The sequence below is a fragment of the Mobula birostris genome, chromosome 8 (assembly GCF_030028105.1).
Source record: "Mobula birostris isolate sMobBir1 chromosome 8, sMobBir1.hap1, whole genome shotgun sequence".
NCBI classification, from domain to species: domain Eukaryota; kingdom Metazoa; phylum Chordata; class Chondrichthyes; order Myliobatiformes; family Myliobatidae; genus Mobula; species Mobula birostris.
The window spans coordinates 165614978-165626980 of NC_092377.1; the positions used below are offsets into that span (position 1 = coordinate 165614978).

The window sequence follows — 12003 nt, forward strand, 5'->3', positions numbered from 1 at the left end:
CATTTTTCAAATAGAAACTTGATTGTTTTGTAGGTACATAGCCTAGTGCATGATTAAACAAAGATAACAAACAGGATGATGTAATGAGTTAAATGAACCAAACTGATAAACTTAAACAGAAAGAATCAAACTGGGCAAAGGAGGACCAAACTAAAAGGTAGGGTGTGGCAGATGTGACAGTGTAACCTTCAAATCTTACACCATGGCAAGAGTGAACATAGCAACAAGACTCAAGGTGGTCATCCTGCATCAGCAAGGTCTTTTCTAAGCAGAAATTTTGTGGCAGACAGGAGTTTCAAGAGGTGCTGTCCAAGCTGTTCTTAAAAAGCACAAAGAAATGGGGAAGGTAGAGGACCAGAAACCCAGTGGTCACCCATGGAAGCTGAGTGCAGCAGACAAGAGATGCATCAAACTGGTGTCTTCTGATTTGGAAGAAGTCCAGCACTGCTATCAACTCTGAAACTTGCAGAAACCCGTGGGAAAGGGCTTGTCAGAAGTGGTCTTCATGGAAGAGTTGCTACCAAAAATACACTCCTCTGAGGAGGAAACAAAGCCAAGGGATTTACCTACGCACAAATACCCAAGGACTGGGATGTTGAACAAAGGGAGCAAGTGTTCTGGTGTGATGAGTTAAAAATGTAAATTTTTCACTCAAACGGGAGGCAGTTTGTCCGTAGAAGAGCTAAAGAGTGCTACATGTATGAGTGCCTGCAGCTGGTAGTGAAGGACAATGGAATATCTTCAAATGGGGCTGGTGATCTGGTCAGAATTAATGCAATCCTCAATGTTGAGAAGTTCAAGCAGATTCTCATCCATCATGCAATACCATCAGGGAGGTGTCTGATCGGTCCCATCTTCATTCTGCAACAGCACAATGACCCCAGACACACAGCTAAGGTCATAAAGAACTGTCTTCAGCAAAAAGAAGAACAAGGAATTCTGCAACAGATGGTATGGCCTCCACAGAGCCCTGATCCCAATGTCATCGAGGCTTACTGGGATTACCTGGAGAGACAGAAGCAAGTGAGACAGCCAATGTCTGCAAGAGAACTGTGACAAGTTTTCCTAGATGTTGGAACAACCTACCAGTCGATTTTCTTATAAATCTGCTTGTCAGTTTACCTAAGAGAATTGATTTTAGAGGGAAAGGGTGATCTCAACAAATATTAATTTAGTTTTTTGACTGTTTACTGGTATAGTAAAGTTTTTGATTTAGAAAAAAGTCATTTAATGATTTTTGAAAACATTGCAACTTTACAAATTCTTTTATGTGTGCCTAAGATTTTTGCACAGTACTGTGTTTATCTACTATTATTTTGATGTTCTTTCTGTATTTACACAATTTTGCGCATTGGATGTTGGTTTGTCTTGGTGTGTAGTTTTTCATTGATTTTGTTTCTTTGTACTTATGAATGCACAGAAGATGAATCTTGGTGGTGGCATTCGTTAGTCTCGCGAGACCATGGATCTGTGCCTGGAAAGTCTTGTTTCAGACTGTGTTAGAGCAGCGTCTGTTGTGGCTGTAGAGGCCCACACGGGAGTGACAGTCTCGGCTGCAGCGACTGCACTTGAAGGCGCTGTCCTCTAGTGTTTGGTGCTGTTTTTCCGATGAGTGCGCTTTTCTTCAACAGCAAGCCTCAGCTTCTCTTCTCTTTTTAGACCTCTGCATAGTTCCAGCCTCCAGTGAGAGCGATCGCTTCCAATGCCCTCCCACCTCTCGATGTTCATTTTTAGTGACTTCATGTCTGTCTTGCAAACGTCTTTGAAACGAAGATGGGGTTGCCCTTGCGCTCTCTTGCCAGAGGCCAGTTCCCCGTACAGCAGGTCTTTTGGGATCTTCCCGCCTGACATGTGGTGTACATGGCCCAGCCAGCAGAGACGGCGTTGTTGGAGCAGGGTGAAGAGGCTGGGTATCTGGGCGCGGGCCAGGACCTCATTGTTGGTAACCCGGTCAGTCCACGTGATGTCCAGGATGCGTCTCAGGCTGCGAAGGTGGAAGAGGTTGAGACGCCGCTCTTGTCTGTGGTAGAGGCTCCAGGTCTCGCTGCTGTAAAGCAGTGTGCTGAGGACGCAGGCCCTGTAGACTGCAACTTTGGTGTGCGTCGTCAGCTTTCTGTTCTCCCAAACTCTTTGTCAGCCTGGGGAATGTTGAGGCTGCTCGTATGATCCGTCTGTTGATCTCGGGGTCTAGAGAGAGGCTGTCCGTGATGGTGGAGCCAAGGTATGTAAACTCATGAACTATCTCCAGCTCATAGTTGTTGATGGTAATGGCAGGGGGGTGCTCAACGCCTTGGCCCAACACGTTGGTTTTCTTCAGGCTGATGGTCAAGCTGAAGTCCTGGCAAGTTCTTGAAAAGCTGTCCATGAGGCGTTGCAGTTGCTCTTCAGAGTGTGTTGCCAGTGCCGCATCGTCTGCAAACAACATGTCCCTGATGAGTACTTCACGAATCTTGGTTTTTGCCCTCAGCCGGGACAGACTGAACAGCCTCCCGTCCGATCTGGTGTGGAGGTAGACACCATCAGTTGATGTTCCAAAGGCATGCTTCAGCATGACTGTGAAGAAGATGCCAAACAGGGTGGGGCAGAAGAAGATGAATCTCAGGGTAGTATATGTGATATATAGGTACTTTGATTAAACATTTATTTTGAACTTTGAATCTCTGATCTGGTTCTGTCCCTATTCCCTTTTTAGACTGTCATTTCAAGAGGACTAGAATATAACAGTAAGCATGTAATGCTGAGGTTTTATAAGACATTGGTCAAACCACACATGGAGTATTATGAGCAGTTTTGGGCCCCTGATCTAAGAAAGGATGTGCTGGCATTGGAGAGGGTCCAGAGGAGGTTCATGAGAATAATCCTGGGAAGGAAAGGGTTAACACGAGTGTTTGATGGCTCAGCCCTGTACTCACTGGAGTTTAGAAGAAAGGGAAGGGATCTCATTAAAACTCAGCAAATATTGAAAGGCCTTGATCGGGTGGATGTAGAGAGGATGTTTCCTAGAGTGAGGGAGTCTAGTATCAGAGGACACAACCTCAAAATAGATGGAATGTCCTATTAGAACAGAGGTGAGGAATTTTTTTAGCCAAAGGGTGGTGAATCAGTGGAATTCATTGCCACAGATGGCTGTGGAGGCCAGATCATTGGGTATATTTAAAGCAGAGTTTATAGTAAGTGCGTCAAAGGTTATAGGGAGAAGGCAGGAGAATGGGGTTGAGATGGATAATAAATCAGTGATGATGGAATGGCAGACCAGACTCAATGGGCCATATGGCCTAATTCTGCTGGTATGTCTGATGGGCTTATGGTAAATTATACTTATAATCCAACTGGAAGGTAATAGGAAATTTTACTGTGGGTGCTTCTGTGCCAAAACTGAAAAGGTAGCCAGGGTTTTTATTCTAGATCATTCTTCAGTGATTCTTAATGAGGTGCATGTGGCTCCTCAGTTTGTACAGTATCATGTAGAAGAAGCTGACCTCCATTCTTGGTCTTTGTGTAGCTGCAGACCTTGTATTTATGCTGTGTTTGGCATGTACTTTGTAGGGGTGAGGAAGGGCAGGACATGGACATGGAATGAAAGAATTAGTCTCACTGAAGGCAAAGATGCAGTTGGTTTTAGATCAGTATTAACACGTCCATATGATGTAATTTGACCTTTTCCAAACCTATTCTATTTCTTTTAAATATATGCAGAGAGGAGCAGAGTCAATGACACTAATGGTTCTTTTTGATGTTACACAACAGCCCATGTCTTTTTTGCTTAGTTTAGTTGGTTAGTATTGGTTAGATTAGCTTTTTTTTTGTTTTTTTTTACCTTTTTCATGCTATTTCTGTTTTTTTTTGTATATTCGTATTTTGTATGATTTTGGGAGGTTTAATACCTGTTTGCCAACTGAGTTTATATTTATATATGTTAATTATTAACAATGTAATCCCAATAGCTTTGTATTAATACTATGTTATATTTATCATTTTGATATTAATAAAAGGATTGGAAAAGAAAGAAGGAAAGATCAGTATTGTATGATAGCATAGCGGTTACTGTAATGCCTTTCACAGTTCAGAGTACATTTATTAGCAAAGTACATATGTCACTAAATAGTACCCTGAGATTCATTTTCTTATGGGCATTCACAATAACTACAAAGAAACACCCTAGAATCATTGAAAACCTGCATACAACAAAGAAGTGCAAAGAACCAATGTGCAAAAGACAACAAACTGCAAAAAGAGGGAAAAAAAATAATAATACATAAACAACCAGTATTGAGAGCATGCAAAATGTAGAGTCCTTGAAAGTGAGTCCGGAGCTTGTGGAGCAATTTCACCGCTGGGCTGAGTAAAATTGAGTCACTGATCAAGCCTCAGTTCCTGCTGCTGCCTGTCAGGAGTTTGTCCCTTCTCCCCATGACCACATGGGTTTTTCCCCCACACTGCTAAGATGTACAGGTTAGGGTTAGTGAGCTGTGGGCGTGCTATCATGGCGGTGATAGCATGGTGATAGTTACAGGCTGTCCAGCACAATACTCACTGATTTGATGCAAACAACACATTTCACTGTATGTTTTGATGTACATGTGACAAGTAGAGCTAGTCTTTTAAAATCTTTAATCTTCAGGTAAGTGGACATATTTTTTGGAGGGCAATCTTACTGAACAAAGAGTAAGGCAGGGTTAGGCGCAGCTCTTGTGTGGAAAAACAGCTTGCAAAAATTACTGAGACTTGGGGTTGTGAAGAATATAAGAAGTCTAGTTTGAAAGAAATGGAAAGTATGATTGAGAATACAGGTATGAAAATCAATGTAATAGCTTGAAGTGAATTTTTAAAGTAAGAATACCATTCCCAGTCAAAGATGATCTTATTGAGAAAGTAAGGAGGCATGGGTTCCAAGAGGATATGGCTTTGTGGATCCAGAACTGGCTTACCCACAGAAGGGAAAGAGTGGTTATAGATGGGTCATATTCTGTATGGAGGTCGGTGACCAGTGGTGTGCCTCAGGGATCTGTTCTGGGGCCCCTACTCTTCGTGATTTTTATAAATGACCTGGATGAGGAAATGGAGAGATGGGTTAGCAAATTTGCTGATGACACAAAGGTTGGGGGTGTTGTGGATCGTGTGGAGGGCTGTCAGAGGTTACAGTGGGACATTGATAGGATGCAAAACTGGGCTGAGAAGTGGCAGATGGAGTTCAACCCAGGTAAGTGTGAGGTGGTTTATTTTGGTAGATCAAATATCATGGAAGAATATAGCATTAATGGTAAGACTCTTGGCAGTGTGAAGGATCAGAGGGATCTTGGGGTCAGAATCCATAGGACGCTCAAAGCTGCTGTGCAGGTTGACTCTGGTTAAGAAGGCATACGGTATATTGGCCTTCATTAATCGTGGAATTGAATTTAGGAGCCGAGAGGTAATGTTGCAGCTATATAGGACCCTGATCAGATCCCACTTGGAGTACTGTGCTCAATTCTGGTTGCCTCACTACAGGAAGGATGTGGAAACCATAGAAAGGGTGCAGAGGAGATTTACAAGGATGTTGCCTGAATTGGGGAGCATGCCTTATGAGAATAGGTTGAGTGAACTTGGCCTTTTCTCCTTGGAGCGATGGAGGTGACCTGATAGAGGTGTACAAGATAATGAGAGGCATTGATTGTGTGGATAGTCAGAGGATTTTTTCCAGAGCTGAAATGGCTAGCACGAGAGGACATAGTTTTAAGGTGCTTTGAAGTAGGTACAAGGGAGATGTCAGGGGTAAGTTTTTTTGTGCAGAGAGTGCTGAGTGCATGGAATGGGCTGCCAGTGGTGGTGGTGGAGGCGGAAACAATAGGATCTTTTAAGAGACTCCTGAACAGGTACATGGAGCTCAGAAAAATAGACAGCTATGGGTAAGCCTAGGTAGTTCTAAGGTAAGGACATGTTCGGCACAGCTTTGTGGGCTGAAGGGCCTGTATTGTGCTGTAGGTTTTCTATGTTTCTATGCTTGTAATTGTAATGAGGCTTGCAGTCTACAATCGCAAGCTGTGTGGTACGTGGCCTCTTGTACAGAATGCTCTGTGCACGTAATATGCTACCTGTTTTCGACTGTAAGACCTAGGAGCAAAATGAGGTCACTTGGCCCATCGAGTCTGCTGTGCCATTCTATCATGGCTGATCTGTTAATCCTCTCAACCCCATTCTCTTGCTTTCTTCCCCTAACCTTTGACACCCTTTCTCTTCAAGAACCTATCAACCTCAGTATTAAGTATATACAATGACTTGGCCTCCACAGCCATCTGTGGCAATGAATTCCACAGATTCGCCACAATCTGGGTTAAGAAATTCCTCATTTTCTCTGTTCCAAATGGATGTTTTTCTATTGTGAGGCGGTGCTGTCTGGTCCTAGACTCCCCGCTATGAGACATCCTCTTCATGTCCACTCTGTCTAGGTCTTTCAACATTCGATAGGTTTTAATCAGGTTCCCCCTCATTCCTCTGAACTCCACCAAGTACGGGCGCAGAGCCATCAAACACTCCTTGTATGATAACCCTTTCAATCGAGGGATCATTCTTGTGAACAACCTCTGAACCCTACCCAATGCCCAAAACTGCTCACTGCAGGAGAAATATGTTTTTTTTTTTCGCAACAGGATACATGGATCCATGGTATTCCTCTCAGATTTGAGCACTAAATTCCAGACAGACTGCCCAGTGGAGCCTTAATTTTTCTGTGGAATTGGTAATCTGTAAAATTAGCCTTTTGTCCAAAGTTTTGTAATATCTGTTGTCATTCCAGTGTGACCCATCCAAAGATGTTTGGCAAGTCCCTGTTGACATGCTGTTTGAGCTCAAATGGTTGGAATTGTGCCATAAAGATTGGGCACTGAAGAGTGCAGTAGGACAGAGGGATCTGGGAATACATGGCTGTACATCCTTGAAAGTGGTGTCACAGATAGGGCCGTAAAGGGAGCATTTGGCACATTGGTCTTCATAAATCAGAGTGTTGACTACAGGGGTTGGGATTTTATGTTGAAGTTATATAAGACATTGGTGAGGCATAATTTGAAGCATTATGTACAGTTCTGGTCACCTACTTACAGAGAAAATATCATATGATTGAAAGAGTGCAGGGAAAATTTACAAGGATGTTGCTGGGACTTGAGGACCTGAATTACAGGGAAAGGTTGAATAGGTTACAACTTTATTCCCTGGATCAGAGGAGAATGAGGAGAGATCATATAGAGGTATATGAAATTATGAGGATGTAGGTGGAGTAAATACAGTACATGCAGGATTTTCCCCTGAGGTTGGGTGAGGGTAGAACCAAAGTTCATGGGTTTAGGGTAAAAGGTGAAATATTTGAAGGGAACCTGAAGGGCAACTTCTTCATTCAGAAGGTGGTGCAAGTATGGAACGAGCTGCCAGCAGAAGAGGTGGATACAGGTTTGATTGTAATATATAAAAGGATAGACATGATGGATAGGAACTGTATGGAGGCCAATGATTTGGTGCACGTAGATGGTACTAGGCAGAATAACAGTTTGGCGAAGGCTAAATGGGCTGCAGAACCTGTTTCTGTGCAGTAGTACTCTTATTCTATTAAACAGTTTCCTAGAGTGGTAAGATTGACACTTGACCTCATAGTCTACTTTGATATGCTGGTACCATATTGTTTACCTGTACTGCACTTTCTCTGTAGCTGTTACACTTTAATCTGCATTGTTACTGCTTTACCATGTTCTCAGTGCACTGCGTAGTGATTTGATCGGTATGAACAGTATGCAAGACAAACTTTTCACTGTATCTTGTAATGTGAGAATAATAAGCTAATTCCAATGTAATTTAAACTTTAAACTTCGTACTATGTTGGAATTTAAGACAGTGTTAAGACAATCGGTCACCTTATTTTATCTACAGGGCCGAGTGGAGGTGGAAATTGGCAAGGAGGGTCTGAAGTTTGAAAATGGAGCCTTCACATATTATGGCGTTTCTGCACTAACTGTCCCTTCGTCTGGTAAGGTTTCAAAATGTGCTTCTGTTTTGGAGAAAAAGATAGCAGATACCAATGTTCTGAGTAATTGGAGTAAGTTGTAAGGAGGAATCTGAATGAGAAGTTCGTTGGAAGGTGTGTTTTCTGACTCTCTGATTATGCCCTGCTTTGGGTATCTCTTCAATTTTCTTGTCAGGAGAAGGGGATATATTGTAGGACAGATGCATACTTCTTAAAATTTGTATGTGATCTTTATTAAAATATCTACAGAAGTTCTGTTGCAGTCATAAAATTAGATATCCTTAATGTTTTATTTATTTGGGAATACTGTACAGTATAGGCCACAATGGCCTGAAGAGCCCAAGCTGCCCAGTTACACCCATGTCACCAATTCAGACGATAAGATATAGGAGCAGAAATAGGCCATTTAGTCCATCGACTCTGCTCCAGCATAGCATCATGGCTAATTAATTTCCCTCTCAGCCCCAGTATCCTGCTTCTCCTCATATCCCTCCATGCCCTGACCAGTCAAGAATCTATCAACCTCTGCCTTACATATATGTAAAGACTTCGCCTCCACAGCCGCCTGTAGCAACGAATTCCACAGATTCACCACTCTCTGGCTAAATAAATACCTCTTTATCTCTTCTAACAGGACGCACCCCACTCCTTATTCTGAGGCAGTCCCCTCTGGTCCTAGACTCTCCCACCATAGGAATCATCCTCTCCACTTCTACTCTATCAAGGCCTTTCACCATTCGATAAATTTCAATTTGGTCACCCTCATTCTTCTGAATTCCAGTGAATACAGACCCAGAGTCATCAAATGCTTTTCATATGACAAGCTGTTTAATCCTGGAATTATTTACTTACTAACCTGTACACCCTTTACCGGCTGGTGACATAGTGGCATCAGCACCGTACTTTAGAGCGAAGGCTCCTGAGCTCGAACCCAGCCGGCTCCCCAGGCACACTTTCCATCCGTGCTGGGTTGAGTGTCGAGCTAGCAACTCGACCTCGTAAAAAAGAAATTGCCTGCTACAGAAACATCAACAGCAAAAAGTTGATGGCCTATGCTCTCTCGTGAGTTTGAGGCAATTTCCTTCCTTCCCTGTACACCCTTAGGAGGTGGGAGTAAACAAGAGCACAGAGGAAGGCAATATGGTCACGTCCAGAAAACATACAAACTCCTAACAGACATCAGTGAATTGAACGCCTTTCTTACTTTTATACCAAAGTCCATGATCATACACTACATCCAACCTGCCACTTCTTTGCCCATTCTTCCAATCTGTCCAAGTTCTTCTACAAACTCCCTGCTTTCTCAAAGCTTGAGTTAACACTCCAGCTGTGTTTGTATCATCTGCAAATGCGGCCACTAAACCATGTATTCTGTCATTCAAATCATTAACATGTAGCCCTCCAGCCAACCTCAGGGTCGCTCGGCTCGCTGTCGTCTAGGGAAACAGCCCTCGGCCCCGCCAAACTGGGTAATTAGTTTGTATGGATGCTGTGTGATGTACCCCACCCCGCCCAAATAACAGACAATGCACTGGATACTATTAAATGATTTACAGTTTATAGATGTTACTGGAACTATATAATTAATAGAGAATAAAATATAACAGAAAAATAACAGGCACCACACTTATCAAAGTTCAATCACTTCGTGCACAAACAGTTGGAGCTCAGGACCCTTCTTCTTCACCCTGTGACCCCTCGTACCACCTCGACCGGCCGCCTGAGACCACCAACGGTGGTTGACCAGATGCTCCACACGAGTCCGTCTCCATCTCCTCTCCTCACCCTGGACCTCGGACTCCTGCTCGGGGTCCGACCCCGTTAGCGGACTCACAGCACCTAGTCCATCCTCTGTCTCTCCCGCTTTCTCCCTAAAACCCCGTGCATACAATATCTTACAGACACACCAAAAGCATAACAACTATCCCAATTGTTTCAACACCTTCTTATCAGTAACGTGATCCAAACAAACTGCTAGCGGGAGGACTTTCTCCACAGTTAACATAACAAAGAAGCCCTTTCAATTATAACATAACAAAGAAGCCATTTTAATTAGACTACGCAGCGACATTAGGAAAAAGAAACCCCTTTTACTCTCCCCCCACCTAATAAAGTCATGCCCTCATGACTTCTAAATAACTCACCAACCAGTCCTACAGACACAAAAACCTATCCAGATACACACAGCGACATTGCTCCCCCAAACAGTAGATGTGCCACCCGTCCACGGGCGCTACATAGGCCAACCTATCTGAGAGCTTCCTAATCCTCCGAGACCTCCGTACCCCCTCACCTAAACCCTAAAGGCTCAGACACTACTAGGGATAGGGATGGGCCTGCTTGCGAACTCCTCTTTCACTCAGGCCACCATTACAACTCGGAGCCCCTTGTCCTGTGTCCAGGGCCCCGCTTCTTTTCCTTCCTGGTCCTGTTGTAACTCAGACTGCCCACAGCCAGCCCTCCCCATTATACCTGACTCAGTGGGAGAAGGGCCAAAGGTCTCTCCCTCAATCACGGGGAAGTTAGCGAAAGGCAACATGTACTACCACATGCCCAGCACATCATCCTTCGAATCCGTATACTTCCTCATTCCCTCGATTGGTAGCTGCTGTTTGAGTTTCTTAAAACTGAAGCATTTGGCCGGAGCTACCCCCTCAGCCTCCTGCAGTCGAGACGTCAGCTTCGGGGACTCCTTCAACTCTCGCCACCACCTCAACAGTTCTGACTCGGGGTTCTTGGCCATCTCAATCTGGAACGCAGTTACCCCACCAGCTTCTTCCACCCTGATCTGAAAAGCAGCAGTTAAAGGATGTTCGGCCTCCAGTTTTTACTTCCTGATGACGTCTTCCAGGTCAGCTTTCAGTTTTTCCACTTCATTTAAACTGTCGATAGTCATCTTCAGGTTCCTTTTAAGCGTCCGCCTTCCTTTTCCGACCTCGGGAGCGTAGTCAAACTCCCCTCCCTGGACGCTCGGTTTTCTGTTGTCCTTAGTCAGAACACTTCCTTGATCTTTTAACTTTTAATTCTTCCAATCTTTTCTGGATCGACGTCTTGAGTTTCCGCTGATCCCTTCGAAGGTGGGTCATTGTTTCTTCTTGCTGGATTAATTCATCAGTACATGACCGCAGTGTTGGCTCAGAATTCTGTTGCTCCTTCTCCACGTTGATGAGCGTGAATTCCAAGTCTGCAATGGTCGTCCCACTAGTGCGGCACTCAGTCTCCGGCCGGCATTTCTGAGCACTCAGTTCAGCGGTGCAAATCCCCTCTCTCCCCTGTGTCTCATTCAGATTGACGACCTGGGTTTCCATTCCCAGGTCCACCACTGTCTGTTCCAACACCAGGAAGTTTAACTGGTATGTTGGGTCATTTTTCTCGCATTGCACCAAACTCCTCTGGCCAAAAACTCCTCCACACTTGACACTTCGCTTCGGTCGCCTGGGCTCAGCCACTCGCCTCGCCTCATAGTCCCCCCAGGCGAATCCAAGCTCTAGGCGGTCATCCACATACGCCACAACTCCACACACCTTCACTTCCTCCATGGTTTTCCTCATGCCCCACGGGAAGGATGCAGGGGCTCCGGATATGCCCTTTGGGCATCTTTTCAGATCGGAAGAATCCTAGGGAACTAATAACGGCCATCTTCGGCTCAACAGCCGCACTCCTCGGGATCTGGCAACATCCACTCCTCAGATCCAGCACATTAAACCATGTCGCATAATCCACACACACGCTACCTTCATCTTCCACTGTGCCAGGGTCCAGTTGCCACAACCTCTCTCTCACTGAGGTGTCTTCAGTGGTCAACCCTCCACCCTCGTGGTAGTTCAGAGCGTCTTCTGAGAGGATCTCACCCTCAGCTACTTTCCCCAGGCCGTACCACCCCTGGGTCTCATTTAGGTTCGGTACTGGCTCAAGGCTGCTACACACGTCCTCAGAAGCAACTCGACACGCTGGGTGCCCAGACAATGCCCCCATGAACTCCAGGGTCATTAACCAATCATCGTCTTCTAGATAAC

At 44.6% G+C, this 12003-nt stretch overlaps 1 protein-coding gene across 5 annotated transcripts in view; it reads left to right on the forward strand.

Moving 5' to 3' along the window:
• Nucleotides 1-12003, forward strand: part of LOC140201936 (metal transporter CNNM3) — a 51029-nt gene that overhangs the window by 13983 nt on the left and 25043 nt on the right. For all 5 annotated transcript variants that reach the window (XR_011886993.1, XR_011886992.1, XM_072266775.1 and 2 more), the window contains one exon: nucleotides 7894-7990. Coding sequence is in view for 3 of the 5 variants with exons in the window: in XM_072266775.1 (XP_072122876.1) it covers nucleotides 7894-7990 (97 nt within the window). In the remaining 2 variants the exon portion in view is untranslated. The remainder of the gene's footprint in view (nucleotides 1-7893; nucleotides 7991-12003) is intronic.